At 40.2% G+C, this 27536-nt stretch overlaps 1 protein-coding gene across 4 annotated transcripts in view; it reads right to left on the bottom strand.

Moving 5' to 3' along the window:
- Window positions 1–5491: 5491 nt before the first annotated feature.
- Tspan2 (tetraspanin 2) overlaps window positions 5492–27536 on the bottom strand; it is a 41996-nt gene continuing 19951 nt past the window's right edge. Inside the window, exons 3-8 of one of the 4 annotated variants that reach the window (XM_047521597.1) lie at window positions 19129–19226; window positions 17567–17641; window positions 16107–16205; window positions 14882–14953; window positions 11110–11193; window positions 5492–6318 (exon numbers count right to left, since the gene is read on the bottom strand). In XM_047521597.1, the coding sequence (XP_047377553.1) occupies window positions 6253–6318; window positions 11110–11193; window positions 14882–14953; window positions 16107–16205; window positions 17567–17641; window positions 19129–19226 (494 nt within the window). In that variant the 3' untranslated portion in view covers window positions 5492–6252. Of the gene's footprint in view, window positions 6319–11109; window positions 11194–11255; window positions 12528–14624; window positions 14694–14881; window positions 14954–16106; window positions 16206–17566; window positions 17642–19128; window positions 19227–27536 lie in introns of those variants that run through there. The other 3 variants (XM_047521615.1, XM_047521620.1, XM_047521606.1) reach the window with 3 other exon arrangements.

Raw genomic sequence — 27536 nt, 5'->3', positions numbered from 1 at the left:
CTAGTTTCAGAAGATGTTCCTGATCCCATCCCCCCATCTCCTCCAGCACCTTACTGTTTCCTCCTGTATTCTTTCCTACTTCCTCTTTTTTGACACGTCTTCAGTGTGAAGCATCCATAGATCTCTTCCCATCCTAAAAAAAAAAAAAAAAAAAGAGAGAGACAGAGAGAGAGAGAAAACAACCTTCTCTTGACCTTCTATAATCTTCTAATTATTTGCCCCCTCACACCTTGAATTCTTATGCCAAGTTTTTTTGTAAAAGAGTCAGTTATATTAACCATCTACTTCCTCACTTTGCATTCTCTTCTCAGTCCACTACAATTTGGCTTCTACTCCCTTGAAACTGTTTTAGTAAGAGCAACAGTGAGTAACAAATGTTTTGATACTCTGGACACCTTTTAGTCTTGATCTTCCTTGACCTCTGTGCTTCCCAGTGGAAGTCACATATCTGTATTCACAATATAATATAGCTATGGCATTTATAATTTATCTTAATGAGGGTGAAATCAACCTTTTCTAATTTTTTCATCCCTTTTCTTTCTACCCTTCTTCTCCAAAATGACTCAAAATCTATGCTATGGTCTTTAGCTGACAATGGTGATTTAGGTCTGGACTGTTTTTCTTAGTAATTTTGCTTGATGCCATAGGAGTGAAAATTCTAAACTTGGTGAAAGAAGGGCTAGAGCTATAATAATCTTATCTGTTCTATTAACTGTTTGAATCTTATCTGTTCTATTGACCATTTGGACACTGTTAAATGTAGGGCATATAAGAAACTTGGCTTTGTATGAATTCATTCTTGGGTGTCCTAAGGAATTACACCCATTTCAGTAATCTGAAGTTGGCTTCCCACTTAAACTATAACTTTCCTTTACTGCTTAACTAGTTAGAGTTGCATTTAGATGTTAGATGGTAGCTATTAAAGGAACATAGGAAGCTCAAAGAGACTCTCTGGCCTGAGATTAAGAAATGGGTGAGGAGTAAAGACTTGTTGTAGACTTCTAATAGAGTATAGGATTCTAATTTTTTTCAGTTTGATTTTTTCACTGGGGATTTAATCATGAGAGGTGGCTCATCTTGTTCAAATGTCAGCACTATCCCTTTTATGTGGATGATTCCTGAACTGCAGTTTTAGTGCAGACTAAAACAGGCACTGTGTATCAGTGCCTGTTTATATGTTCTTTTGGATGTCCTGGAGTCATCTTCTGCATCTCTGGTTCAATCTACTATTCTTCCTGTGCAGCACTATTTTCCAGTTACTGAGTCAGAAACCTGAGAATTAATCTAGGTTCCTCTCTTTCTCTGATTCCTCAAATCTAATTTCTCTTAAGTCTGCTTCTTATGAGTGTCTCCAGTACATTAGTTAGAAATCCTTATGACTCAGATCTTTGCCATCCACTCACTCCTTATATTTAAGCCTAGTGATCTTTACCTTTATGTATATCTATAAAGCACTAATTTAGAAGAAATGATAAATAGGAGGAAGGTCAGTAGAGTAGAGGAAGGAAACAGGGAGGAAGGAGTGAAGGGAAAGAAGAAATACTGGGGACCAAAATGCAGCAAATTACATTCCATGCTTGTATGATTATATAATAGTAAAAACAACAACAGAAGATTCAAGTTTGGTTTTCTGTCACTGTTTAAAAATTCCCCCATGACCTCAGACAGACAATCCTTAAATATAGTTTAACAGGGGCCTTTATATCATTAGCTGTTGACATGCCCTCCTTCAATGTTTTCATGCTTTCTGTGTTTCAGGGTCTTCGGCATGCTTCCCATACAAATCCTCTGCTTTTTTCCTCTTCCCCTTCCACTTTTGATTTGGATAAGGGGTTTTTAACATCAGTTTAGAGACCCTAACATTCAGGAGATATCTCTCCCCATTCTTTCCAAGTTTGAGTGGGTCTTCTCTGGGTTAAGGATGATCATAGTATTTATCTCAACATACCCACCTGCTTTTCTTCACTCTAAGCTCCCTGACAGCACACTTGTCTTGCCCATCATACCATATCAGTATTCCTATAAAGTGTTCCATAATGCACAAAATAGTAATCCCAAAGTTAAAAACAATTTCAATATTAATGTGAGCTGCGTCTTACAATGTAGAGCAGGCCCAGAGAAAAGTATAGGGACTTTGGCTATTGATACCAAGTTTTTGAATTAAAATAGGATTGTGAAATCTATCAAATGCTATTCAGTAATTCAACAAATGAATATGCTCATATAATTAGTATCATACAGAAGTATCTTCAGTTCTATGATTTTTAGAAAATGATTTATAGTTAACAAAACTCAAGAGAATCAACATAATAATTATAGAAATAGCTCATATTCACTAGTTGCCAGATGTACTAAGCACTTTATATTAGTTATTTGTTTTAATTTGATTTAAATTTCTACTATTTATTGCAGTACTGGGGATTGAATGCAGGGGTGCTCTACCACTGAATTATGTACCAACCTTTTTTTTTTTTTAAGTTTTGTTTTGAGATAAGTTCTCACTAAATTGCCCAGGATGGCCTCAAACTTGTGATTCTCCTGCTGCAGCTTTCCCAATTGCTGGAATTACAGGTGTGTGACATTGTGCCTAATTTCTATTATTTAATATAAATAAAACCAGCATAAATTACACAGAAGGAAACCCCCCAAAACAAAAATGAAAGCTTTGGAAGGGTTTCTGTCACATTAGCTAAGCACTTTATGAAATCAGCATTGATGACACTTTGCATCATACAGGACATGTTACTTCTATCCTTCATGCTTCTTCTATTTCCAGGAGATAGCCATCTGAACAGTGGGTTCCTGGAATGTATTTCACTTTTGTTGTTATAATAAGGATACCAAAAATTAATAACATTCTGTATTTCACCTTTAAAAGGATACTGACAAATACTATGTACCTATATATTTAAAGCAAAAAATGAAGAATCATGTTGAAAGAAGGAGAAAAACTTTCATCCCTCTTAAAATACACATTAACACGAAGTTGATTTTGATGAACCCAAACGAAGATACAACTAACTTCAAGGGCCCTTGAGTGTTCTCCCACAGTTTTTGGGAAAACTGGGTTGCTGAAATTTAGCTGGTAGTCAAAGAGGATGGCAAGGAGTCCATGAACCAGGAAGGTTCTAATATGCACCTATTGAAGCCTCAATGGCTGCCCCCAGAGCAATGGAAAGCACCTTTTTATCCGTGACAGGACTGTGGCTCTTTTTTTTTTTTTTTTTTTTTTTTTAATTCGTGGTGCTGGGGTTTGAATCCAGGGTCTTGTGCTTGTGAGGCAAGCACTCTACCAACTGAGCTATATTCCCAGCCGGTGGCTCTTCTTTTTAATCTTTGTTAAACTTACTTTAGAAAAGTTGCTGTCCCCTTCGCCCATCTTCCCAGCAGCCTCATCTCACCCAGCCAAGCCTATTAAGCACTGCTTACAAATAAAGGAGAACAACCTTGTCATTGACTGTATCAAGGACCATATTGGACCCTGAGTCATTGTACAATCTTACAGATTAAGCCACAGATTACAAAGAAGCTATTCTGGAGAGGTACAATTTGGATGAAAAAAATAATAGTTGAAATACAACAATATGCAATGAAAGTCTTTAGGATGTTGCATTTAAAGTTATTCAGCTCCTAATAACATAGGATAACCAGTTGTTTCAAATACCATATTGTTTGGTTATTGATAGTTACAAACATTTAAATAAGTCATGTAAAGGTGTGTAAAAAGATATACAAAGATTTTAAGATAACTCAGACAAGCAGTTCAATACATAGAAAATTTAATTTAAAATAACTTAAAATATTTCATCATTAAGAAGTTCTAATTCAGTGCTTTGGCACCAGGGATTTAAGAAAACGTTTATGTCTGATCTCCAATCAGTTCAGGTAAACAAATAACTGAAAGAACTTGTAAGTGTGCGCATATGTATAGATATCTATATATACATATATAGATATATATGCACACATATACGTGCACATACATATATATGTACATATATTCAAATTATAGATATATATACTCAAATGTTTTCATAGAGAGATTCAGGTATATAGGGATTTTCTATCTATATGAAACTATGTCTCTGTGTGTGTGTGTATATATATACACACACATATATATGTATATATATACACACACATATAAAATCTACTCTCGCTCAGCAGTGGAATTTTCTAACTTTACCTATGGCACTTATTTTGGAAAGCTTAACCCCCTAAAGGGGCATGTTAATCATATGTGAAACAGATTTCTAATCTTTTACTTAAAAAAATTTTAAAAACATTTAAAAAATTAATATATTTCTACTCTTCCATTTTAATTACTGTAGTCTTCTTTAAGATTGTTAATTCAGACATGGAATGAAATTTATTTTTGTGGAATCTGAGATAATTCTGAGCTGGAGGGACCTGAGTACACACTTGGGCCTGTTTCCTGTCTTTTAGGCAGATAGATGAACTAAAGTTATGAACCTTTGCTTAAAAGTTGACATTTGTCAACTACTGGGATGCAAATATTTATTTCATGAAGTGATTTTCTTAAAATAATCTCTTTTTTTTTTGCCACAAATACAGCAAAGTAGCCATGCACAATTAAGTTTTTAGCTTGCTTCCAATCTGACTTTTTCTTTTCCTAGAAGTTTTCCTCCATAGAAATAGCAAGTATGGTTGAAAGAAGTGTGGTGCTCCATAACCACTACTTTGAGCAGTTACATCTTTTCAGCAAAATGTTTTGTTTTTGGGAACATGGCACTTTCTCTCAGTACACACATGCATAGAAGCTCACTTGGGAATTTCCAAAGTCCCACACATTTTCATTTTTGTGTGATCTTTTGAAATGCAATTTTAAAAAAATTCATGATTTACTAAATATAACAAGTTGTTAAAAATTACTGACAAATATGCCAATTTAGGTCCTAAATATGGATTCCCTTACTTGAAATCAAGAAATAAGACCAAAAAAGAAAAAACCTGAACATTTTTTTTTCACAGGGGACTTGCATAGAAAGGAATATATTTGTATTGCATACGTTTGTATATAAACATTTTGTTTCCTTAACTTGTCTTTGTTGTGGGTATACAACTTGGAAATGTTTTTCTTTGTTTTAGTTTGGCCAAGGATGCTTATGATGTGTAGGAATTTGTTTTATTCAAGTGGTGAAAACTGTAGTTCTTAATATATGAAGAATTCTTTAGGTGAATAAATAAGAAAAATACAAAAAATTAGGAAAATATGTAAACTCAAGTTATGAGGTATTTCAAAGGTACAGTGCCAATAAAAAGTTTCTTTCCCACAATTTGCAACTGCCAGACTTCTTGCTTTAGTTGTTCTGTTCTTACATTTGGAGAAATACAGAAGAGTTTGAGATAAAAGCCCTTTGAGGATATGAGGGTTGCAGTAGTTCAGAGCAGAGTCAGAAAAGTAAAGGGATAAAGCAATACTTACATGTATTTGTATAAGAATGAAATCATTACCTTAAAAATTTTTCAGTTTTGTTTTTTTTTTTTTTGGTTTTTTTTTTTTAGTTCTAAAAACACTTTTATAGGGCACATGATTGTCTGCATGACTACTCTTTCCAAAGGGAGGGTTTTTTTGTTTTGTTTTGTTTTGTTTTTGTTTTTAAATACTAGGAAAGCATGACTTATTCAAATTAGATTTTCCATGCTATATTTAGTTTTTACAGATGTGTTCTAAAACTGGTTTACTGTGTTTTGGGGAGAGAATGTATATTAAAAAAAATCAGGAAACCCTTGTACTCAGAGTCAATTTCAACACTGCACCATGATCTCTCAATTCTGTAGCTTATTGCTTCCATTAAGTAGAAATCCCCAAATTCTCTGTATGTATCTAATTTTCCCGGCTGAAGTCTGAGAAACTGAACTATTATCATACTTTCTGAACAGCCAGGTTTTAAAAGTTTCTCAAAGCTATTTGATATTTTTCTGGTAGTTAAGTAGGTTGTTTCTCTTACATAACAAGAATTAGGAACTCCCAGCAAAGAGATTTCTATGATATATATATATATACCAGAAACACACAGCTCATGTGTGACTATGTTCCCAGTCAACACACAGTCATTCACTCAGGGGTAAACCAGTAATGAGTCAGACGTACATACATGTGCAAATGTACAATTGGACAGTAAATTATTTTAGATTCTAATGTCCTTTGAACATTAAAAATGAGCTGAGAGATAGCTCTTGCGATATTTAGTATGAAAACTAGATTGCAATTTTCATGATGAAGTAGCTTCAAATCACATCTCGTGAGTTTCGTATTGCACAGCAAAGGACCATACTGAATATCATGCCAAAGATCTGAAACAAGAAGGAACACTCATTAGTGACTTTCAAATATGTATTATTTGATTAAAAGGTCAGCGAAACTGCCTAGGTGTCTAACTCAAGTTAATAAAAAATAATTATAATCAATAAATACTGGTTATAAATGGCATGTTTATATGTTCTTTAAAGATGGCTACTAAGACTTCCTTATTTACTGCTTAAAATGCATTACTATATTATTGTTAACAAATAACAAGTTTCTGTTTTAAGAAAAGGACTGTTTCTAGCTCATAAAACAGTTCTTAATCATTGTAAAAGATTGATACATTAACTGGTTTTGGAATTGTATATATCAGGTTAATCCTAGATCTTCATTTATGTATTCATTTGAAAAATGTGTTCATAACTTCTTGTTGGTAAATAAGCTTATGATCCAAATAGTTTTCTATTGCCAGAAAAGCTTTAAATTCATACTAGAAAGTGGGGCATATTTTCATTCCTGGCCTATTTCTAAGTTCAAATAATTCTTCACTGTTTAACTCAATACTTATACCAATGCACAAACAGAGGTGTTTGAACTATGATCTTCCTGAGTTTTTCTACCTCTTGAATAGTTCTCTTCAAAGCAAAATACTTGGACCAAATCAATGTCCACTTCCATGGTTTGAACAGAAGAATGAAAGAAGATTCTTTCTGTCCTCAATCAATTCCCCTGCAATTGTGCAGAACCTGTGGACCCTGTCTGTTGACCCTTCTGTAAATGACTGTCAATTGTTAGTTTTTAAAAATTGGCACCATAACTGATTCTCTCCTCAATTCCATCATAAGTCAGACTCAGATCTGTAAGTGCTAAACACAAGGCATGAATAACCAGTTGTTCTGGAAGAGCAGGGCAGACTTAAGTAAGGGCATAGCCAGTAAGGATTTCATGCGTCTGGCTGTCAGAACTCAGTACCAGCATGTGGCAGGGGAGACACCTAATGGACATTTGGTTAACTGATTACATTGGGCAACTCTGACCTTATTAAAACAAACAAAAAACTAAATATCTCCCAAAGCATAATTGTGTTGAAGGATGGTCCCTAGCTATTAGGAAGTGGTGGAATCTTTAGGAGATGGGGCCTAACAGAAGGAAGTGAGGTCATTAGGGGCATGCTCTTGAAGAGGATATTAGGATCCTGGTCACTCCTTTCCTTTGCTTCCCAGCTGCCATGAAGTGAGCAGCTTTGTTCCACCTCATGTTCCCCACCATGATTCTCTGCATCACTACAGGCCCAAAGAGCTATGGGGCCAAATGACCGTGGACTAAAACTGCCAAAACTGAACTAAAATAAACTTTCCTCCTTTTAAGTTGTTTATCTGAAGTATTCTGTCTCAATGATGGAAAATTAACTAACACACCATGGTTATAAGGTTGGATACAACCCTAACCTCATCCTAGTAGTACTCTGAAGAGATACCCTCAGAAAGAAATTTCTTCAGTCTCAGCCTGCTACTGTCAAGAGTCATGGGTGACTTCTTTCAGGCTGCACATTTGTTGAGCTCATAGAATAGTTAGGCTTTATTTGATACTTCTATTATGTAGAATGTTTTCAACATACCTGCCTCAAGATTGTCTTTGAGGAGCTGCAGAAATTGCAACCAAGCTAGCCCTGAATTAGATGGGAGGAACCTGACAGATATTGCTGGCTTTGGGGGTTCTCAGCAGTCTTTTCAACCACTGTCCCACCTCTCTGTACTCTAAATACAGAAAAAGGGAAAAGTACTTGTGTGTCCCCTGAGAACTACCTATTCATGGATTTCCTCACTATTTTCATACTTTAGTGAGGGCTGTGAGCGCATCTCTATAGAGGTCTGGGGACTGGCTTGGCATTAGTTCTTATCACCCAACTTCTGGACAATGGAAATCACCTCTTTACTGGCCTCCTGGACTCTAATCTCATCTTACTTCAACCCTTCCCTGATCCTGTATCACATCTTTCTAAACCTCAAAGTCTCCCCTCTCCTTAAAAATGAATCCCAGCTTCTCAGAAGGGCACATAAAAACCTCAATTATGTGAACCTGATACCCCTCCAGTGTCATCTGGTCACTCCTACTTACCTATCCACAGCTATCAACTCCTCTGTTATATTCTTCTTTTGTGCTTTAGGAGTACCAAACCCCTGGAGGCATTATGCCTCACACTCTCTTACATGCTATTCTCTTTGCCTGGATTCTGGGTTTAAGAACACTAAGAAATAGCTGGCATTTATTTAGTGCTGTATGTGCCAGATGCTTTATATAAATTAATTTGTAATACTATTTTACATGTAGTCTTCCATTTAATCTTCACAACAATCTTATGAAATTGGTGTATTAAAATCCCTATTTTTAGTTGGGTGTGATGGTGCATATCTGTAATCATAGCTACTCAGGAGGCTGAGGCACGAGGATCACAAGTTCGAGTTTATCCTGGGCAACTTGGTGAGACTCTGTTTGGCGATGTGGCTTAATGGCAGAGCTCTTGCCTAAATATGCATGTGGCCCTGGGTTCAATCCCCAGTACCACCAAAAAGCCCATTTTACAAATGAGGAAATTGAGGCATAGAGAAATTAAGGTCTTCTACAATTCCAGAGCTTGGAAATAGTGGAACAAGGAGGTGAATCCAAATTTTGTGATGCCAGAGCTTGCTCTATTAGTTACTGTGCTATGCTGCTGCTTCAAATCATAGGTAAACTGATATTATGCTATTTTGAATTGAAAATCACTTACCTAATTTAATAGTGGTGGTCTTAAAATAGATGTTATTTTAATGATAAACTCAAGGTCAAAATTAGGTCAATGTTGAAATTCCTATCATATCTTAGAGGACTAAGTATGGATTATTTAATTAACTTTGTTCTTAGAAGATATATTGCAAATAAATCTTTGTCCTTTATGAGAATTTTCTTTTAAAATACTGCCATCTAAGAAACATAATGGGTGATAAAATTACCGGGTCCAAGTTGGGTGTGGAACAGGATATTTACATGGTCTTAAAGTATCTTTCCATAAAACATTAACTATGAAGGAAGAAAGAATAGTTTAAAATGGGCAGATCTTGGAAGATGCCACTTTACTGATGCGATGACACTTAACATTCCCAACCTTTGGGCAAAATGACATCTTGTGGCACCCAAGAGGTACAGTGAGAAAAGCAGAGCCATTTCTGTGACATTTCTACACAAAATTCATAACCTCAGACTTAGCATATGGAAACAGCAGATGAACCCAAATTGAGGAAAATGCTACAAAATAACTAGCCCATAATTTGAAAAAATGTTAAAGTCATAAAGGTAAAAAAAGGCCCAACTATGGTCAAGCTTCTCAAAAGGATTAAAAGCACATTATAAGAATCCTTTTGGTATTAAAGGATATTGGAATAGTTAACAAACTTGAACGGGATTTATGAGTGAATAATAGGTTTGTGTGTGTCTGTGTGTGTGTGTGTGTGTGTGTGCGCTTTTCTTGCAACTGTTCTGTACATCTGGAGTTATTTCAACATAAAAAAATCAACATTACAAAAAGTGAGATATCATAGGCATCTTTCTTAATAGAGGAATATTGTACTCCTTGTGAAATATTCTTGCCAATTAAAGAAACAATATGATGACTTTATATCCATCTACCAATTTATAGGAAATGTTATGGACAAAATCAGCATACTACAGTGACACAGCCACATCAATGCTTATAACAGCTCAGTTCGCAATAGCTAGATTGTGGAACCAACCCAGATGCCCTTCAACAGATGAATGGATAAAGAAAATCTGGTATATATACACCATGGAATACTATTCAGCCATAAAGAAGAATAATATTATGACATTTGCAAATAAATGGATGGAATTGGAGATTATCATGCTAAGTGAAATAAGCCAAGCCCAAAAAACCAAAGGCCAAATGTTTTCGCTGATAAGTGGAGAATGATATATAATTGGGGTGGGGGGTGGGAAATGAGAGAATAATGGGGAAACTTTAGAATATGTAGAAGGAAATGAGAGGGAGGGGGTATGAAAAAATGGTGGAATGAGACAGACATCATTACCCTATGTACATGTATGATTACACAAATGGTCTGAATCTACATTGTGTACAACCATAGAGAGGAAATGATGTACCCCATTTGTGTACAATGAATCAAAATGCAGTCTGCATAAAATTAAAAGCTAAATAAAAATAATAATAATTTAAAAAATCAGCAAAATAAAGATAATGCAAACCCTACAGGGAAAAACAAACAAAGACTGATTTCTTCAACCCATAAACTGTAAAGAAAAGGATAAAGGGGAGTGTACATGTCATGAGTGAATTGAAGATAAACTGTGTTAGCAAATTTCATATATAAAACACATTGTTATTAGCTACATGTCCACCAAGCTGCACATCAGATCTCCAGAACCAGTTTGCCTTGAAACTTAAAGTTTTCATTCTTTGGCTGACATATTTTCATTTTTGCCACCCCAACCCCTGGTTACCATCATTCTATTCTGCTTCTACCACTGACTTCCTCCAAGCAACAATTATAATGTATTGAGTTTCTGAAGATCCTGACATAAATGTTACACCTAAGTATATCTATAGGACAATTAGGAATTTGAACACTATTTATGGATTTGATTATGTTAAGCAATCATTAATTATTTTAGTTATTGTTATGATGATGTGATTATTTAATGAATAAAATGATGTGATGCCCCCCAAAATAAAAAAGAGACTGCCATCTCACAGTTCATGAAAAATCATATGCAAAAGTTCAAGGCTCCTAAGAGGGCAAAAAAGGTAAATTCTGGAACTTTCTCACCGTGAGACCTGCAATTCCAATACCGACAATTCCGATGAGCTGGAGTTTAACACTGATTATGGCCTCAATTTCATCAATGCAATTCTGTTTAAAAAAAAAAAGAAGAAGAAGAAGAAGAAGGAATAAAAACTGCTTGTATGTGTGAATCATCCCCCTCATCCAATTCTTTCCTTCTCTACAGATCATTCTTCTGTGAGAGCTAATCTATGTCAGCTTCTGCCCATATTTAAACCATTCCTCTTGGGTAACATCATCCTGGCAATCTTCAAGTAAAAATGCAATTTGGGGAAAAATACAATCCTCTCCTTTTGGATTCCCTATTTAGGCCAGTGGCTGCTCAAAACCCTGAAATCCGGCTGGAGGAAGCTATTTCTCTGGGATCTGATGCATATGAAAATTTGAGGCTTCTTCTTACTTTCAGTGAAGAAAAATAAATATCCCTAAAATAAGAACCTCTTATTTAACCATAAGTTTAAAAGACTTTCTATATACTTTATCCAATTTACTATGCAAATTAGGCATTACCCATTAAGAAACTAAGAAGTCTGTATAGGTTCGACTTAAACAAAGAAAAACTATCTATGTGGGCCAGGTCTTGGGAGTTAGAGGACCATTCTCTCTTTTGGTGGCAAAGTGGACTGTGGGTTTCTATCCTTGTGCCCATAAGAGGCTTGTGAAGCCTGGATTCAAATAACCATCATGGACATGGGAAAAACTGGACAGAGCGCAAAACAGATCACCTGTAACCATTATTTGTTTCCCTAGTTTTAAAATCATCTATTTGGAGTCCTTTTAAATAGAGTTATGCTCTCAATCTAACTGTATCCTCAGGCTACTTGATTCTTTTATTTGTCACTGGTCAACTTCCTCTGATACCCACATAAGGTCACCACTTCCTCACATCTCTTTTCATTGATTCAACCAACATCCCTGGAACAACCACTTTGCATCAGCCCCTGAAATGGGTTGGCGGAAATGGAGACAATAGGACATGGTTTCTTCTGTTCTCACAAAAAATTATATTACATCCTGGGAAAAGTTTCAGAAACACTGCTGTAGACTGTGGCTTCCTTATATATTGCAGAAAATTTGGGAGTCAACGTAAAGCACTTCTTCCAGTCTTCCTCTTCTTCACCTCAACTCTTAACATGCTCCCTTCCTTCAGTGCCAGGACTGTCATAGGTGGCAAGCATAGAAAGGGGACATAGCAGTATCATTCCTGACTTCTTTTCCTCTCATTAGTGCCAGAGGTGAGCTTCTCTGTTGAAGGTTAACCTCCTTCCTGCTCTGGGTCTCATTCCCTGTCATCTCTCCAGGATGTCCATGCAGCCAGTTACCTTCCCTCTTTCCTATACATTAAGCCTCTCCTCCATCGGCATGTCAGCTCACCAAATAACATCATGTTCAAGTTCTGCAATCTAAGAAAATAATAATACTCATAATGCTGCCTTCTGATTGCCCATAGTCCCTCCTTTCCTTCATAGTCAGTTTTTGTTTATGAAAAACAAACTAACAAAACGTGTATTGACTATTTAGTCACAAAGGAAGAAATTTGGAAAATGTATGTTAGAAAAAAGAAAATAAGAAACATCTGTACTCCCACCAAGATAACTAACATTTTTGGTGATTCTTAAACAAACACACCCACATACGTAGTTCATTCTTTATATTCAATTGTGTGCCTTTCAAACTTAATATTACAATTTCAAAAATGTCTTGTTTCAATAACATTCCTTAAAACTGTTATTCTCAGTGGATGTAATATGATGATATCTTCATCTCATGAAGGTTAGGGTTAGGTATCATCATTTATTTAAACAATCCCCTATTATATTGATAAATGATACCATAGCTATACAGGTGGAGGAACCAGAAATGTAGAAGACAGTTCCCTTCCTACGATGGCTAACTGGTCATCAGTCCTGAGGAATTTCCGACTCTCCTCCATGCTGCACTTCCTTGAATGTAACTACCCTCCTTTGCCTCCAAGCCTGTGCCCTACCCTGTCTGCCTGGAATATCCCTCTCTTTCGTTTGCTTACTGAACTCCTACTCATCCTTCAAAGTGCATCCTGATAATCACATCAGGGACCCTCCCACAGGTTCAGGTGAGTCTGCTGGGCTCCCTCTCATGTAGCCTTGACTCAGTCTATGTGGTGCTAATGGCTCCATTGCTGGATGACAGTACTTTACGGGTGGAGCTGTGTCTTGTTCATTTCATTCTACTCAGAAGGACCCAAAACATGTTCAATGGTGATTAATGACACAAGCTGGAACTTACATCTCATCATCCCTTCACAGCAAAATGCCTAAAGGCATTAATGTCACTGTCTCTATATTCTCCTATTTCCCTCTTTCTTTCTCATGTTATACCTGTGCTTTTCCCAATTACTTCAGTAAGACTGTGTGACAGAGATCACCAATGATCCTCTAAGCAACAAATCCAACAAACTATGTTCAGTCTTCATTAACTGTTCTCTTCCTGCATTTGACTTTATGGGCAAACCATCTCCTCCCTTGGCTTCCCAGAAACTGTAGTCTGGACTCTGACTCTCTGACTCCTCCTTCACAACCTCTTATTCTGGTTTCTTGTCCTCAGCTTGCCCTTTAAAAAACAGGGTCCTTACTGTTTCTTTCTTCCTGGGTGTTCTGATTCACTCCTAGGGCTTCAGATACTGCCAACGTGCTGAGATTCCTACACCTATGTCATCCTCTGAGGCAGTCCCACAGGTATCTAAAGGACAAACTTGGTCAAAACCAAAGTTATCATCTGCCTTCAGGATCTGCTCCCGTCATTATATTCACATCTCTCAGTGAGTGAAGCCCCTATCCATCCAGTCACCCAAGCAGAATTATGACGAAGTCTCCTTCTTTCCACTCATTCTGTTGATTCTACCTCCTGAGCATTTCTGGAAAATCTCGCTGCCTCTCCTTCACTACTGTTTGTGACTTGCTTTGGCTCCTCATCCTTTCTTACAAGAATGTCACCTAACTGGTCTCCCTCTATTAGTCTCCAACCTTCCATTCTACCCTTCATGCAGGGTAGCCTGAGTACTCTTTGTACAATACAAAACTATGTCTCATTCTCTGTTCAAAGCAATGGCTTTCTAAAACCTCCAGGTGCAACATCTTTCTTGCTTTCCCTGCCTCTCCCAATGTGTCTATTGCCATTCCCTCTGGGCTCCCTGTTCTTCTGCAGTCCTGGAGCTTCATACCAGCATGTCTCTGTTCTTGCTGCTTTCTGGGCCTAGAATGACCTTCCTTTGTTAAAATTCAATTCAAGGATCACCTTTTACATGCAGCTTACCTAACTCTGCTGTGCTTCATGGTATCCTGTATAGACTCTTGCATAGCACTAGAGCCCTAGAATAGTTGTCAAGACTGCTGAGGTCAGGGAGCATGTCTTTTTCATCTTAGGGTGGCAACATGCCTGACACAGCAATTAATAGATGAAAGCATTTATCAGCACTGTGATTCTGCTGGAGAAATGTGGACCAACATTTTGGGGGCACTCACCTCTGATCCTGGTGAGCATAATACCGTAAACATGCAGGCTCATCACTGGCAAGTGAGCATACCATCATTCTGCAGGGTAGTAGGAGGCCACAACTCAGCACTGGTTTATTTTACATGGGAAAAGGTGAGGCCCAGAATCCACTGGGAGAGGTCTCCTAGGGTCCCTGGAAGGTAGGACCTGAGCCTCCCTGCCTCCACCCTGAGGACAAAAACCAGCTCACACACAGGGCAGGTGGGGGTTCCTGGTAGAAGCTCACCTTGTGGCCTAGAAGTTCCTTTGGGCATGTGGGTTGGACCTGTTCAGAGCTTTCTTTTCCACAGCACTGAAACTAGAAAGTCAGAAAGAGACTTTAGGACATGAGAGGGGGAAGTGATGGCTATGGTGCCGAGGCAGCAAAGCAGTTACAAGGTCGGTCTCTACAACCCAAACTGCTATTTCTGGAAAGGGAGTGAAGAATCACATCGTCATGCTAGCAAACCAAGAAAATGACTTCCTTAAAGCTGTCTGAGTTTTACGATAGGAAGTGACTCAAGGCAACCCAAACAAGGCAAGAAGCTAATTGACAGTGTCCGTGAAAATTGCTGCTTTTTAGACAGAAGCTGGCCTTTACAGTCCTTCTTCCCGAAGGGGATTCATATTACCTGCTGAGGAGCTAAAGTTTTATGAGCTTTGAGAAGGGCTCATTAACTGGGGGCTGTCACAGTAGAGAAGTAGTCACAGTAAATCCTAGGGGTCCAAAAACTAGACTGTAAGACTGGTTAGCAAATGGGTGACCTGCCTTAGGGCTGTCTCTGTGAGACAGAGGGACCTGTGTGCTGGTTTATGTCTCTGGGAAACCTGCCAACATTTTTTTGTGACAGAGAAGATCCAAGTGCCTGAAAACACTTGGCCCAAGTGTTCATAGCATTTCCATATCAGTGTCAAAGAAATCAGAACAACTCTGGCTTGGTCCACTTCCTCTGTCAATCTTCTTTGATTAACTGTAAGTAGCTCTGAGCACTCCACTGACAGCACAGTCCCACAGAACACTCCAGAGGAATAGCCTCTCCTGCAACCCTTCATTTTACGAATGAGGGAGATGATTGTGTATCAGGGAGAATCGGTAAATTGCTTAGGGTCACAAAGTTGTTAAGTAGCAAAGATGCAGCTGGAAACTAGCTGTCCTGACTTAAAGGCCACACTTGCTTCTGTCATACCACCATGCTGCCCTTTGTGAGATACTGACATTTATTTGGGAGGCTTTCTCTGTGTTCTTGTTCATGCTCCTTTTGACCTCCTCTTGTGAACTCTGTGGTAGGCCTCTTTCTCCTCTGGGGTTCTATACCGAATGCAAACTATGGCTCTCATGAAGGTTAAAATAGGAGACTGCTGCTTGCCTTTACCGAATTTATTTTTATTTTGAATCCAGGTGCTCAGAGAGAACCTGGTTCACACATGATCTTTAGAAGATATGAGGTTAAGGAAGAAGTAAAGTTACTTACTGCTGAGTGGAAGGTAATAAGAGTCCCATTTCCCTTTCCCCTGTCTTTAAGGTAATCATTATAAGCCTCTTCGTACATGGTCTGTACATGTCGTATAGCCTGAAAAAAATATCAGGAAAACTGAGGTCATGCTGAATGGGGAGTTTCAAACACTCTCTTTTCATCAAAGAAAATCCCCTGTTCTATCCCCCTTAAAAACACTGCTTTTCCATATGTTTAAGATGATTCTGTATATATGGAACAGAATAGATTCTAGAGTTTCTTTTCTTTTCGTCATGCTGGGGATCAAACCCAGGGCCTTGTGCATGCTAGGCAAGTGCACTACTGCTGAGCATATTCCCCGTTGATTCTAGAGTTTCTAAGATGCTTTTGAGGATGAAAGGACAGACTAACCCAAGAATAGTTTCCATAGACCAGAAAGATTTCTTAGAGTGGAGGTTTCCAAACCTGACAGGGCTTCAGCACCCAATGGGACCCCAGATTCCTGGGCTCCACCCAGAAGATTCTGATGTACAACCAGGGCTGGGAACTATGCAATCATGGTACCCCTTGGTTAAAAGGACTCAAGTCTTCTCATGGTATTGTTTAACAGATGTTCATCTCTAAAGGAGAATTTCTGCATTCAAATACCATATAAAGTCTGGAGAAGGCTTCCTCTGGCATAAAAGTATGTGACTCCAAATCCATAGGAATCTCAAAAGGTCCTAAGATCTAGTTTCACTTCTATATGGAGCTGAGTTTAAAGTAACCTATGAATATAACCAGCTACTTTAGAAAAATTCCAAAGGAGGTGGTATATCTTATTTTACAGGTTTATCCTTTTTTACTCTAAAATAAGTTCATGAACACATTATTGATGGTGCATGAATTAATCTGAAATACAGCACTCTTAAAGTTCCATTCTTCTTTCTTTTCCCTTCTAATCTTCTCTACCTCTCAATGTGTTTATCTTTCTAAAAGTCTACTTTCTCTGTGAGTTCTTCTGATAACCTGTTTTGGACACCTGGAGTTGGGCAGCAAATCTAAATTGGCTTTGGGAGCACACAGTAGGTTAAGCTTTAATCTCTAAGAATGTCACAGCCTGTGAACAGGCTGAGCCTTAAGGACAAATGAGTCTGACCAGAGACAGACTGGTGATGTATTTTCTTCCTGGTCCCCTTTTACTCATGTGTATACTCTTGCCTCATTTTGAACTAGGAATAATCTTAAACTAGTGATCTTATTTAAAAAATCATAAACCACATTATAAATCTAATAAATCCTATGAATGATCTCTTTAGAAACACCTGTGCATGTGTATGTATGCATGCTAGTACATACATATGCTCAGTCCTGTGCACTACTTCTAGATTAAGAAGTTCTGCCCATACTATAACTTCGGGCATATTTGATTTTTTAATAACACTCTGCACATCAATATTCTCACAACTTTTGCCACAAAAAAAGTAATTTTTACTTACTACACCCTTGCCTATAAAAGCAAATACTCCAGTGGTTACTTCAGCAGCAAATATCACCAGTAGGCAGGTAAAAAACTGTAGAGGAGAGAAAATACTAATTTCATTAATTTAATACCTTTTCAATGTATTTAGTCCCTTTGCCCCCAGTTCTATTAAAAAAGCATTAGGCAAGGTTATTAGTTTGAACTGATCTAGCAGTAAGCATTTGCCTCATTAGTCTCCTTTATGCAACAGTTATGTCATTTTTTCATTCATTCACTCAGTAATTGTTTATTGAGCATCTGTTCTGCACCAGGTACTGTCCCTGGTTCTTAGTATACTATAGCCAACCACAATGTCTCTGCTATCATGGACTTCACATTGGATAGAGGAAGATATTCATGAATAAAAGATTTAAAATTTGAATAAAAGAATCTCAGACAGTGACATAGAAGTCTGACCATTCAGGTCAGTGCCTGGCACCTATGTGCTCAATAAATACTTGATAAGCCGAAAAGGCTCTATCAAGATATAAAGCAGGGTCAGGAGATAGAGAGGTACCATAGGGCCTGGGATGGGAGAAGGATGTGGAAAGGTTTCTCTGAGGGTAGGGGAATGAAGTTGTGTGTGTGTGTGTGTGTGTGTGTGTGTGTGTGCGTATGTGTGTGTATGTGTGTGTATGTGTGTGTTGTGGGGAGCGGGGTGTCCTCCTGGACAGATTTCTAATTGGGTCTTGGGTTTCCTTTGATCAAACCAAGTTCATTGATAAACTAGAGAGAGATGTCCAACAACAGGGGAGAGAGAAATAATGGACGGGTTAGGAAACAAATTAGGTGTTTTTATGTAGCAAGAGGTCAGAAGCAGCAGAGGCAAAAACTGCAAAGATTGCAATGAGTAACTAAAAATGAGAGACTGCCTAATAAAAGCAAAGCATCCTTCAGATTCCCTATGAAGAAATACAAAATTTTTTTTTTTTTGTTTTTTGGGTGCGGGGGATCGAACCCAGGGCCTTGCACTTACAAGGCAAGCACTCTACCGACTGAGCTATCGACCCAGTCCCTAATTTTTCTCTCTTCCTACCCCTCTTCTTTCTTCTTGTTTCACCTAGGCTACATTGGCATTGGCTTTATAGCAGTTAACTGAAATAATTTTTTTTTTTTGAACCAGAGGTTGGTGGTTAAAATAAGCCACCAGAGGATGTTTGGTTAAGTTATTGATCTTAACCAGAAATGCTCTTCTTGCAGATTACAGCACTTTCCTGCCTATAGGAATCTTTTAGATGCCTCACCCACAGTGAAATATTATTTTTAAAAAACAATATCATAATCGCCCCATACAATTACTATGCACTTTTCCTTCCTAAACATCTTTACACTAATGACCTCATTTTTTTCACAGTTTCCATATGAGGCAGGAACAAAAATAATATTATTCTTATGCAAGAGACAGAGAAACTCCAGATTGAGGAAGAGAAGTGAGAGTCAAGGGCTCAGTGAATCCTGGGGGAGCTGGGGCTACAGGCCAGGCATTCTGACTCCCTTCAGACCAGTGTCCCCACCCCCACCCCCCTGTGCCCCACTTACTGATCCGAGCACACACTGTGACTCCCGCATGGCTCCACAGCACCCAAAGAACCCCACGGCCATCATCAGGGCCCCAGCTCCAACCAGCACATAGAGCCCTGTGGGCAAGAGGTCAAGGGAGACTATTCAGAGTCAGGCTGAGCGAAGTGCCTGGCTCTCTAGCCCGAGGGCCAGAGCAAACAGAATGACCTCCCCACCACAAACTGGGCTCCAGATTCCAGGCACCCCAGAGTATTTGGTTGTCAATACTGTAATGAGCAACACTTGCTGAATACTTGCTGAGCAGGCCATGTGCCTTGGCAGTATGCTGTGATCCTCTGAGATAGAGGTTACTGTTGTAAACAAAAATATCCAAAACAGTTTCGGCACCATAATGAAAGCACAAATAACCAGGACAGGAGCAGACTTCATGGGTCAGCACTGCCTTTCATTCAGCAGCGGAGTCAAGCATTGGAGGGGCTCACTTTCTAGGTAGAAAATGGCCCCCGGTTACAGAAGGGGTCTGTGTTTTATAGTTTACAATGAGGGTGGCTTAGTCATTGGGGACTGAAGCAGAACGTGTCAGTTTGGGCAGTCAAGAAAAAAGTTGTAAAAAGCCCAAAACTTATTGTTGAAAGCTCAGAGCCTGTTGTTCATTGTTTATCTCCCCTCCTCCGGGATCCACTGTTACCCAGAGCTTTACCATTTGCTTTTCTCCTTCCAGGACTTATTGGCAATGGGAAAGGGTGAAAGTCCAGGGCCCAGCGCTCAGTGTCCACCTCCTCCCTTCAGCACCCATTGTCATTGGGAAGGGATGAATGTTTGCCTTCTTCTTCCCTTCCTCCTCCTGGGTCACACTGTCTTGGGTGTTGTCATTTTCCATATCCTTCAACTGTTACCCCCAGTTCATAGAAAAAAGCCCACGTTAAGGAGGTAAAGGAACTTGCTCAAGGGCACACAGCCAGCAAGGGGTGGAAGCCACAGCTGCCCAACTCCCAGAGCTCACATCCTGGATCATCACAACATGCCTCTTCAGGCCAGGTACTGCACTTCAGATTCCTAAACCTCTGCACAGGATATAACATGGTCCACTTTTTGCTTTGAATAAAGCCCTTGCTGCTCTGCCACTACAGCTTATGTTTTAAAAGGACATGTTTCTTTCTCTTCCTCTCTCCCTGCTTCTCCCTCATCTCTCCCCATCCCTAATCTCAGGGGAAACAGGATTACCTTTCTTCCCCATCCTAAGCAGAGTTATCTGTCCTTGAGCACATACCCACCACAGGAATGAAGTAGTGCAGACTTTGGGGATGGCACCAGAAGATCTCAGAAATGACTCTCCCAAATTAACAAGTGAATTATAACTCCAACAGAGAGTACATGGAATGTAGCCTTTGAGTTACCTTTTTAAAAGCCCCCAGTTCCTGCTGAGGGGCAGAATCACAGCCTCTAGGACAGGAGTCCCCTGTATGTCTTCTTTGCTAGCAAAGCAATAAACCACCTTCTTCCTTTTTCTCCAAAACTGTGTTTTTGTTATTGGATTGGCATCGGGAACAAGGACGGAACTTTCAGCAACAAGGAGAGTTCTACCATCCACAAGAGATCCCTGACACCATGGTCAGGAGCTGGTGCTAGGGCTGGGACACAACCAAGGCCAATCTCCTGAGCCCCTGGGCCTCTTGCACTAGAGACTTGATGGCTGTCTCCAACTGAGGGTCTAAAGCCCAGTGTTTGGGAGGGAAGAGCAGCTGCCCAGGCACTGAGTGGGAGCTGCTCAGGCACAGAGGGGGCTTTTGGTCAAGGACAGGAGCAGAGGACACAGCAATAAAATATAGGTTTTATGTGAATTTTCTCCATTGTGGGTAATACTGTAGACATTGGGCAAAGGAGGTTGTTTGATAAAAACAGCCAACGAGGGTGAGAGACAAGGTCATACACAACAATATTATTAATACGACATTGGCTACACCTATGAGGGCTCATTTTTTCTGGTACTGATCTAAACCTAGTGTTGATTTATAAATGTAACCTTCAGGGCAGCCCTGTGAAGCAGAACTCTTATTACCTCCATTCTTTAGTCAAAGAGTCCTGGGCCCCCAAAGATTAAGCCATTTGCCCAAACTCACAGAGCTAGTTATTTGGCAGAGTGGGCCTTGAAAGCCAGCTCCTTGCCAGGACTCCATCCTGCCTCTCTAGCAAGAGCAGCAACTTTAATTTGGGTGGTGACTCTACTTCCTACCTAAGTCAAACTCCAGGAGAGTTGTTCGCACAGGGAAAGAAAAGGGCAGACATGCTCTCTGAGAGAACTTCAGCCAAGCCTTCCCTGATTTCCTTCTCTGATCCTGAGATAAGGTGGAACACAATGAGACCTGGTACTTGGCTTACTTGGAATAATCCTAATAGCCTCTATTTTCTTTTCTGCATTTTACTCAGATGAGTCACCTAGAAACCACTCCCATTTACCGGAGGCAGGGGGCTGGTGTCACGCCTCGGTGGGGAACCCCTGAGCCTGCCATTCAGGCGCTTCCTGGGCTCCTCCGCATTGCTGAAAGTGGTTTGTGGGCAGGCCTATCTGTTCACAGACTCGGATGGAGCCGCAGGCCATGCTGCTCTGCTTCCTGCACTGCCCCGCCCCGCCTTACTCAGGGTCCTTCTCAGGGCTGGCTACTCTGCAGTCCTGAGGGAGGTTCAAGCTTCCTGCTGCTCCAGTTCTGCCACTTCCTCCTGTTCTCTTTTCTCTAAAGGATATTTAATGGGGAGTGGACGTGTTAACAAGGGAAATGATAGCATATTACAAATAATGGTACTGTTGGCTGCATTGCCTAAAAACCTTATTGTTTTTAATAATGTTTTCATTTTTCAAAGCAATTTCACTTCAGTCATCTCATGCTTCCTCAAAACAACCTGGTTAGGTAAGACGAGCATTCGTTTTAAAAATGAGGATCAGCAGAACGGGATGCTGTAGGCCTGGAGCCCTGACTTCCCACCCCATACTTCTCAGGGAAACGGGTTGAATGAAGGGCAGCAGCAGTGACACCATATTCAATTCCCTCCCAGAATGTATCACAGGTGGACCATCTTACTCTATTGATTTCTTGCTTAAAATGTTCCCCCCATTGTTACTGCTACAACTGCAACATGACCATCTGCAGACTCTGCATGGAGTCACAGCCTAAGGACCAGCCCTCCTAAATCCTCATCCATCCTGCACTCCAGCCATATGGAAATCACTGTGGTCTGACCCTGCCTTGCTCTTTTCTCATTTGGGCCTTTGCAGATTCCCGTATTTATCTCTCTGTAGATTGTAACTCTACGAACAAACCTTATTCATTCTATCTAGAATATGCTAAATATTTGAAGTGGATCAAGAGAGTAAGTCAGTTTGGAAGTGCTGAACTGGGCTGCCTTATCTCCCATCTTTGCTTAGGAACCCATCTCAGCAAATATCCAAGAAGCCACCGTAGGGCCAGACTCTCCAAGGTCAGGCAAATGAGAGTGGAGTCTTCTGGAATGTAGGAAAGAAGGGTGCTCCTACAGAGGCTGGGGCTCAGTGGGCAGAGGCCCAAGGTCTGAGGAGGAAGAGTTGCTCCACACTGTACACAGACAGCTTGATCTCTCTGGCAGTGATCCTTATGTTTATAAAACAATGAGCTCTCCGAGAACATAGTTTGGCCAGGTGTGGTGGTGCATGTCAGTAATTCCTGCAGCTGGGGAGGCCGAGGCAGGAGGATTACAAGTTCAAGGCTAGCCTCAGCAATTAAGTGAGGCCCTAAGCAACTTAGTGAGATCCTGTCTCAAAATAAAAAATGAAAAGGGCTGGGAATGTGACTCCGCGATTAAGTGCTCCTGGGTTCAATCTCTGTTACCAAAAAACCCCATATGCTGACTCCAACAGTAGTCCATGCTTAGGCTCTGAGAATCTCAGAACTCACAGCAAAACCAACCTGCAACTGCCCTAGAACCTCCCACTCCTGAGGCCTCTTTCCAGTCAGCCTCTACTCACATAGGAGTGCATTGTTGTGACTCCCCCTTCCCAGTGAGCACTGCTTGTGGAGCTGGAGGGAAATCAGAAGAAACCCTGCAAGTGGCAAGATTTCTTGGGCCTTCTGAATTCTGTTCCAAATCTGGTTGTAATATTCTGCACAACATAAGGCCACCTATGACTTCCAAGGATACCTTATCTTTCTATGGCCTCCTCCTCAAAAAATAGCTGCTGGATGAATACGTTAATTTGCAGCATATTTTAATTCCAAGATGGTTTCTACAGAGCCCTCTTCTTCCCACAGCACGTGTGACAGACGCATGACCTATTTCCCAAATCCCTCATGCTTTCCAAGCCCTATTTCTCTTGATTTAAAAAGAGAAAACACTTGGAGAACACACACACACACACACACACACACACACACACACACACTTTGAAATTTCATTCTTATCACTAATAGCTGGGTGTTGTGATGCCAGTGATCTCTAGTGACATGCTTCCAACAAGAGCTTTTTCTGAACATCTTTCTCCCTGACAATTCTATTGCTTCTTTCTCAGATTTTGGATACTTCTTTTAAAGCAAGTAGCATCACTTCAGTTAACACAGAAAGGGGAAGGTTTCATAAAGTCCTGTTGGCATAAACTCATTTTAAAATGGCCCTCTCTTTGTAGGGACTGGATATTGGCATAATCATCAACTTCAGTGTCTTTTGGCAGCAGATAGTTTCACATAACTTGCTAATGACCATTTTTCATCTAAAAAATATTTTATGCTTCTGCATAAAAACTCTCTCTCCTTCTCAGCTTCTCCTGAATGCATATAATTCCAATAGCCCTCAGTATCCCTGGGGGGTTGTTTCCAGGACCTCCTTCGATATCAAAGTCCCTTATGTAAAATGGTGTAATATTTGCATATAATCTCCCATATGCTTTAAATCATTTCTAGATTACTTATAGTATTTAATACAATGTAAAGGCTATATAAATAGTTGTTATACTGTATTGTTTAGGGAATAATGACAAGAAAAGTATCTACATATTCAATATGTAGATTTTTTTTTTTTCAGAATCTTTTTGATCCGTGGTTGGCTGAATCTATAGAACCTACAGTTTTGGAAGGCTGGCTTTAAATAAATATCCAGAGTGTTAGACGGGACTTTGTTCATGGGAAAGGGAGGACTTAGTGCTCTCTAAATAACACCAGTAGCTATCAGCTACTGAGTTTTATTCTCAGTGCTTAACATGTCTCAGTCAAGCAGTCACTCAACACTATTGGTAGTAAGTACCACTTCCTGGTGGCCAGCCTGCTCTGAGTGGCATCTATACTGTTAACTTGACAGACATCATCTCAAAAACCTGCAGGCTGAGCAGTTCAATGCTATCAACTAGTCTCTCCTTTATCTCTTCTTCCTATTCTCCTGTGTCATCATGCATTGCAGACAAACCCTTCCTCGGCGTGCCCCTGTGACAGTAGTAGCAAAAGCCAGCATGTACCGAGGACTCACTTGGAAACAGGGACGGCACTTAAGCATGTTCAAATTTCACGGAGGAGTACTAGGAGACACAGAGAATTAAGTACTTTTCCTAAGACTGCATTGCTAATGAGGGGTTAAACTGGAACTGAGCCAAGGTACAAACCCTTAACTGCCACACTTTCAATAGGAACCCAGAAGAACAGTGACTCTCTTAGCTAGAAATATGGTCATTTAAAAATGGAAGAAGCAGGGGGCTAGGGTTGTAGCTCAGTGGTAGAGCACTTGTGTAACATGTGAGAGGCACTGGGTTCAATTCTCAGCACCACATATAGAAAATAAATAAAATAAATGTCCATTGACCACTAAAATTTTTTTTAAAAAATGGAAGAAGCATTTTTCTTGAGAAAAGTACTTGAGGTGTCTAGAATTGATGATTCCTGAATTTTCCTCTGAAAGAACAGGGCTGGCATCCTTGCCTGTAGGTAAGTTCTCTTGTTCTTCGGTTTTGTTATCTTCAATATGAAAATGATTATCTATTCCAACTTGTTGTTAAGTACTATGGAGAAAGGATCTCAATGCTATAAACTATAGCACCTCTCTGTTATCCAGCTACCGAGACTGTCAGGTACAAATGAAAACCAAGAAGTTAAAAAATATTACCAGAATGAGTCAGAGTTTTTAAAAAGGCAAGCCAGCCCTTAATGTTCAGCACTGGAACACTTTCCTTACACATAACCTCCAGCCACAATCAAAGCCAGGCTCCAGGACTCTGAATTCGACAGGGAGAGACAGCTGCAGCCAGGCTGTGACCCTGGAGAGCCAAGTGGCTCCTGTTTGTGTGGGCAACCCTTCCATGGAGAAAGCTGCTCACATCCTCTGCTTGCAGACATGACCTCATGCGCTCCAGAACACGGGCCCTCCAGCCTCCTGAGGGCTGAGGGGATCTCTCCCCACTCTGCACTCCTAGAAAGAAGACCCTGGAGTGTCTGTCTGTCCAAAAGGCAGGCCAGAGAGGGACTGCAACAGGACATATCAAGGGCAGGTTGTTGGAAATTGGAAGATGGGGGTCTTCTCCTAAGAGTTCACTGAAAGAGGCTAGAAGGGAGAAGGTCTCGGAATCCCTAGTAACCCAAGGCTTCTTACTGCCAGGTCCTCTTTTGCCAGGATTTCCCTCCCTCACCTCAGCAATCCAGGGATACCATGGATCAGACTCCCAGCCTCAGTCTGGCCCCAGAGGGCCTCAAGAGATCTCAGCAGGCGGCAGTCAGTCTGACTATCCTCTCCTACTGTCCTCATTTCCACAGCTGGGTCCTCCTGTCTTGGCCTAGGATCTGTCACTCTTCCAGGCTTGGAAGTGGTATCTGGATCTTTACCGCAGGAAGGGAAACTCCATTACCAAGGATGTCAGAAAGAAAAGCTGAAGATGGGACAGTTCTACCAAAGCTTAACAGCCATCTGCCCAGAAGCAGGGAGTTAAACAACATACCTTCCCCAGGGTCCTTTTCAGAGCAGGACTCGAGGCTGGAAGTGTAGTTCTCTCTCTCTCTCTCTCTCTTTTTTTTTTTCCTTGAGATGGGGTCTTGCAAGATTGCTGAGGCTAGCCTTGAACTTGTGATCCTCTGCCTTAGCTTCACAAGTAGCTGGGGCTATAGGTATATGCCACTGAGTCCATCTAAAGACTTGTTTCTTGAAGAACCACTTGAATGTGCCATGTCTGTTTAGAATACTCTTTAGCAAAGGGGTCATAAGAGTTTAAGGAGCTGATTGCTTTGGAACCTATTCTGCAAAAAAAGGGGGAAAAAACCCAGTAGATAAAACCCCCAAACTGGGTCTGTTTCTTTTTTAAATTCTTTTTACCTCATATTGTATACTATGAGGTAGCATAAATGGTACCCTGGTATATATTTCTTCTTGTTTTGTTGCTAGAGAGAAGGTATTGTTTTTATTTGGAAAATTATTGAGAAAAATATCAATTTCTACAAACATGTATATAGCTCTTCTTATTTATAAGAAATATCTGAAGTAGAGAAAAGGTCCCAACTTCACAAGTGTTTTTCATTGACACCATCCAGGGAGGCAAAAATGAGCAAGCATAAGCCTAGGTGTCTGCAGACTTGGGATTTGTGTTGAGTTCCACCAGGAAGAGCTGGGAAACCATGACTGACTGCCAGCCCCTGCTGTTTAACCCTCTGGTCCCCAGTTTCTTTATTCTGCCTAGTGCTAAGTTTCTATGATGACCTACTTCCCCAACCTCTGAGCACTGACTGTGAGCATCCTCACCACCAGCTGCTCCAGGATGACCTAGAGGAAAAATCAGGGTAGGTAAACCCACATCCAAGGCCTGCACCCCAAGGACAAACAAGAAGCATTCAGAATCCACTTTTGCACTATTTTCCTTGCCAAGAATCCAGTTCCTTTTCTCTACTTAGATAAATGAATCTCCTCTATTCTCAATCCATGAGGCTTGAGAGTGCCAACTCACCCCAAGCTTCAAGGTGGGCATGAAGCCCAGGCTTATGCCAACAGCTGGCCATAATGACTGGTTTGGGGATGTGTACTACACCCAATATGGTCAGTGAGGTTAGGTTGGGGACTTCAGGTGGAACTTATGGAATAAAAGAAGTGTGTTCTTCTACTGGGGTTACTCTGGAGTTGGAGCCTAGAGCCACTGGCAGCCATTTTATCATGTGCAGAGGAAGCTGCCTAAGAGTGTTGCCAGAGGGAAACAGCCAACATGTGGCCACAGGCTGGATTCTGTACACCATCTCAGTCCTTGGGACCAGTACTAATCCTGGACATATGTTTTATGAGTAAAATTTCTATTTTACTCAAGTCAATTGGAGGAGGTCTCTGTGACTTGACAAAGAGTCTAGTCAGATAAGCCCATGTAGATATGACCTGATAGCTCTCTCATATCTCAGGCAGTATGCAAACTGCTCTGGTTTAGGTTAGAAAGCAGAATCAGGAACGTT

Source organism: Sciurus carolinensis, chromosome 1 (genome assembly GCF_902686445.1).
Source record: "Sciurus carolinensis chromosome 1, mSciCar1.2, whole genome shotgun sequence".
Taxonomy (NCBI): domain Eukaryota; kingdom Metazoa; phylum Chordata; class Mammalia; order Rodentia; family Sciuridae; genus Sciurus; species Sciurus carolinensis.
This window is presented reverse-complemented; position numbering and strand designations above follow the sequence as displayed.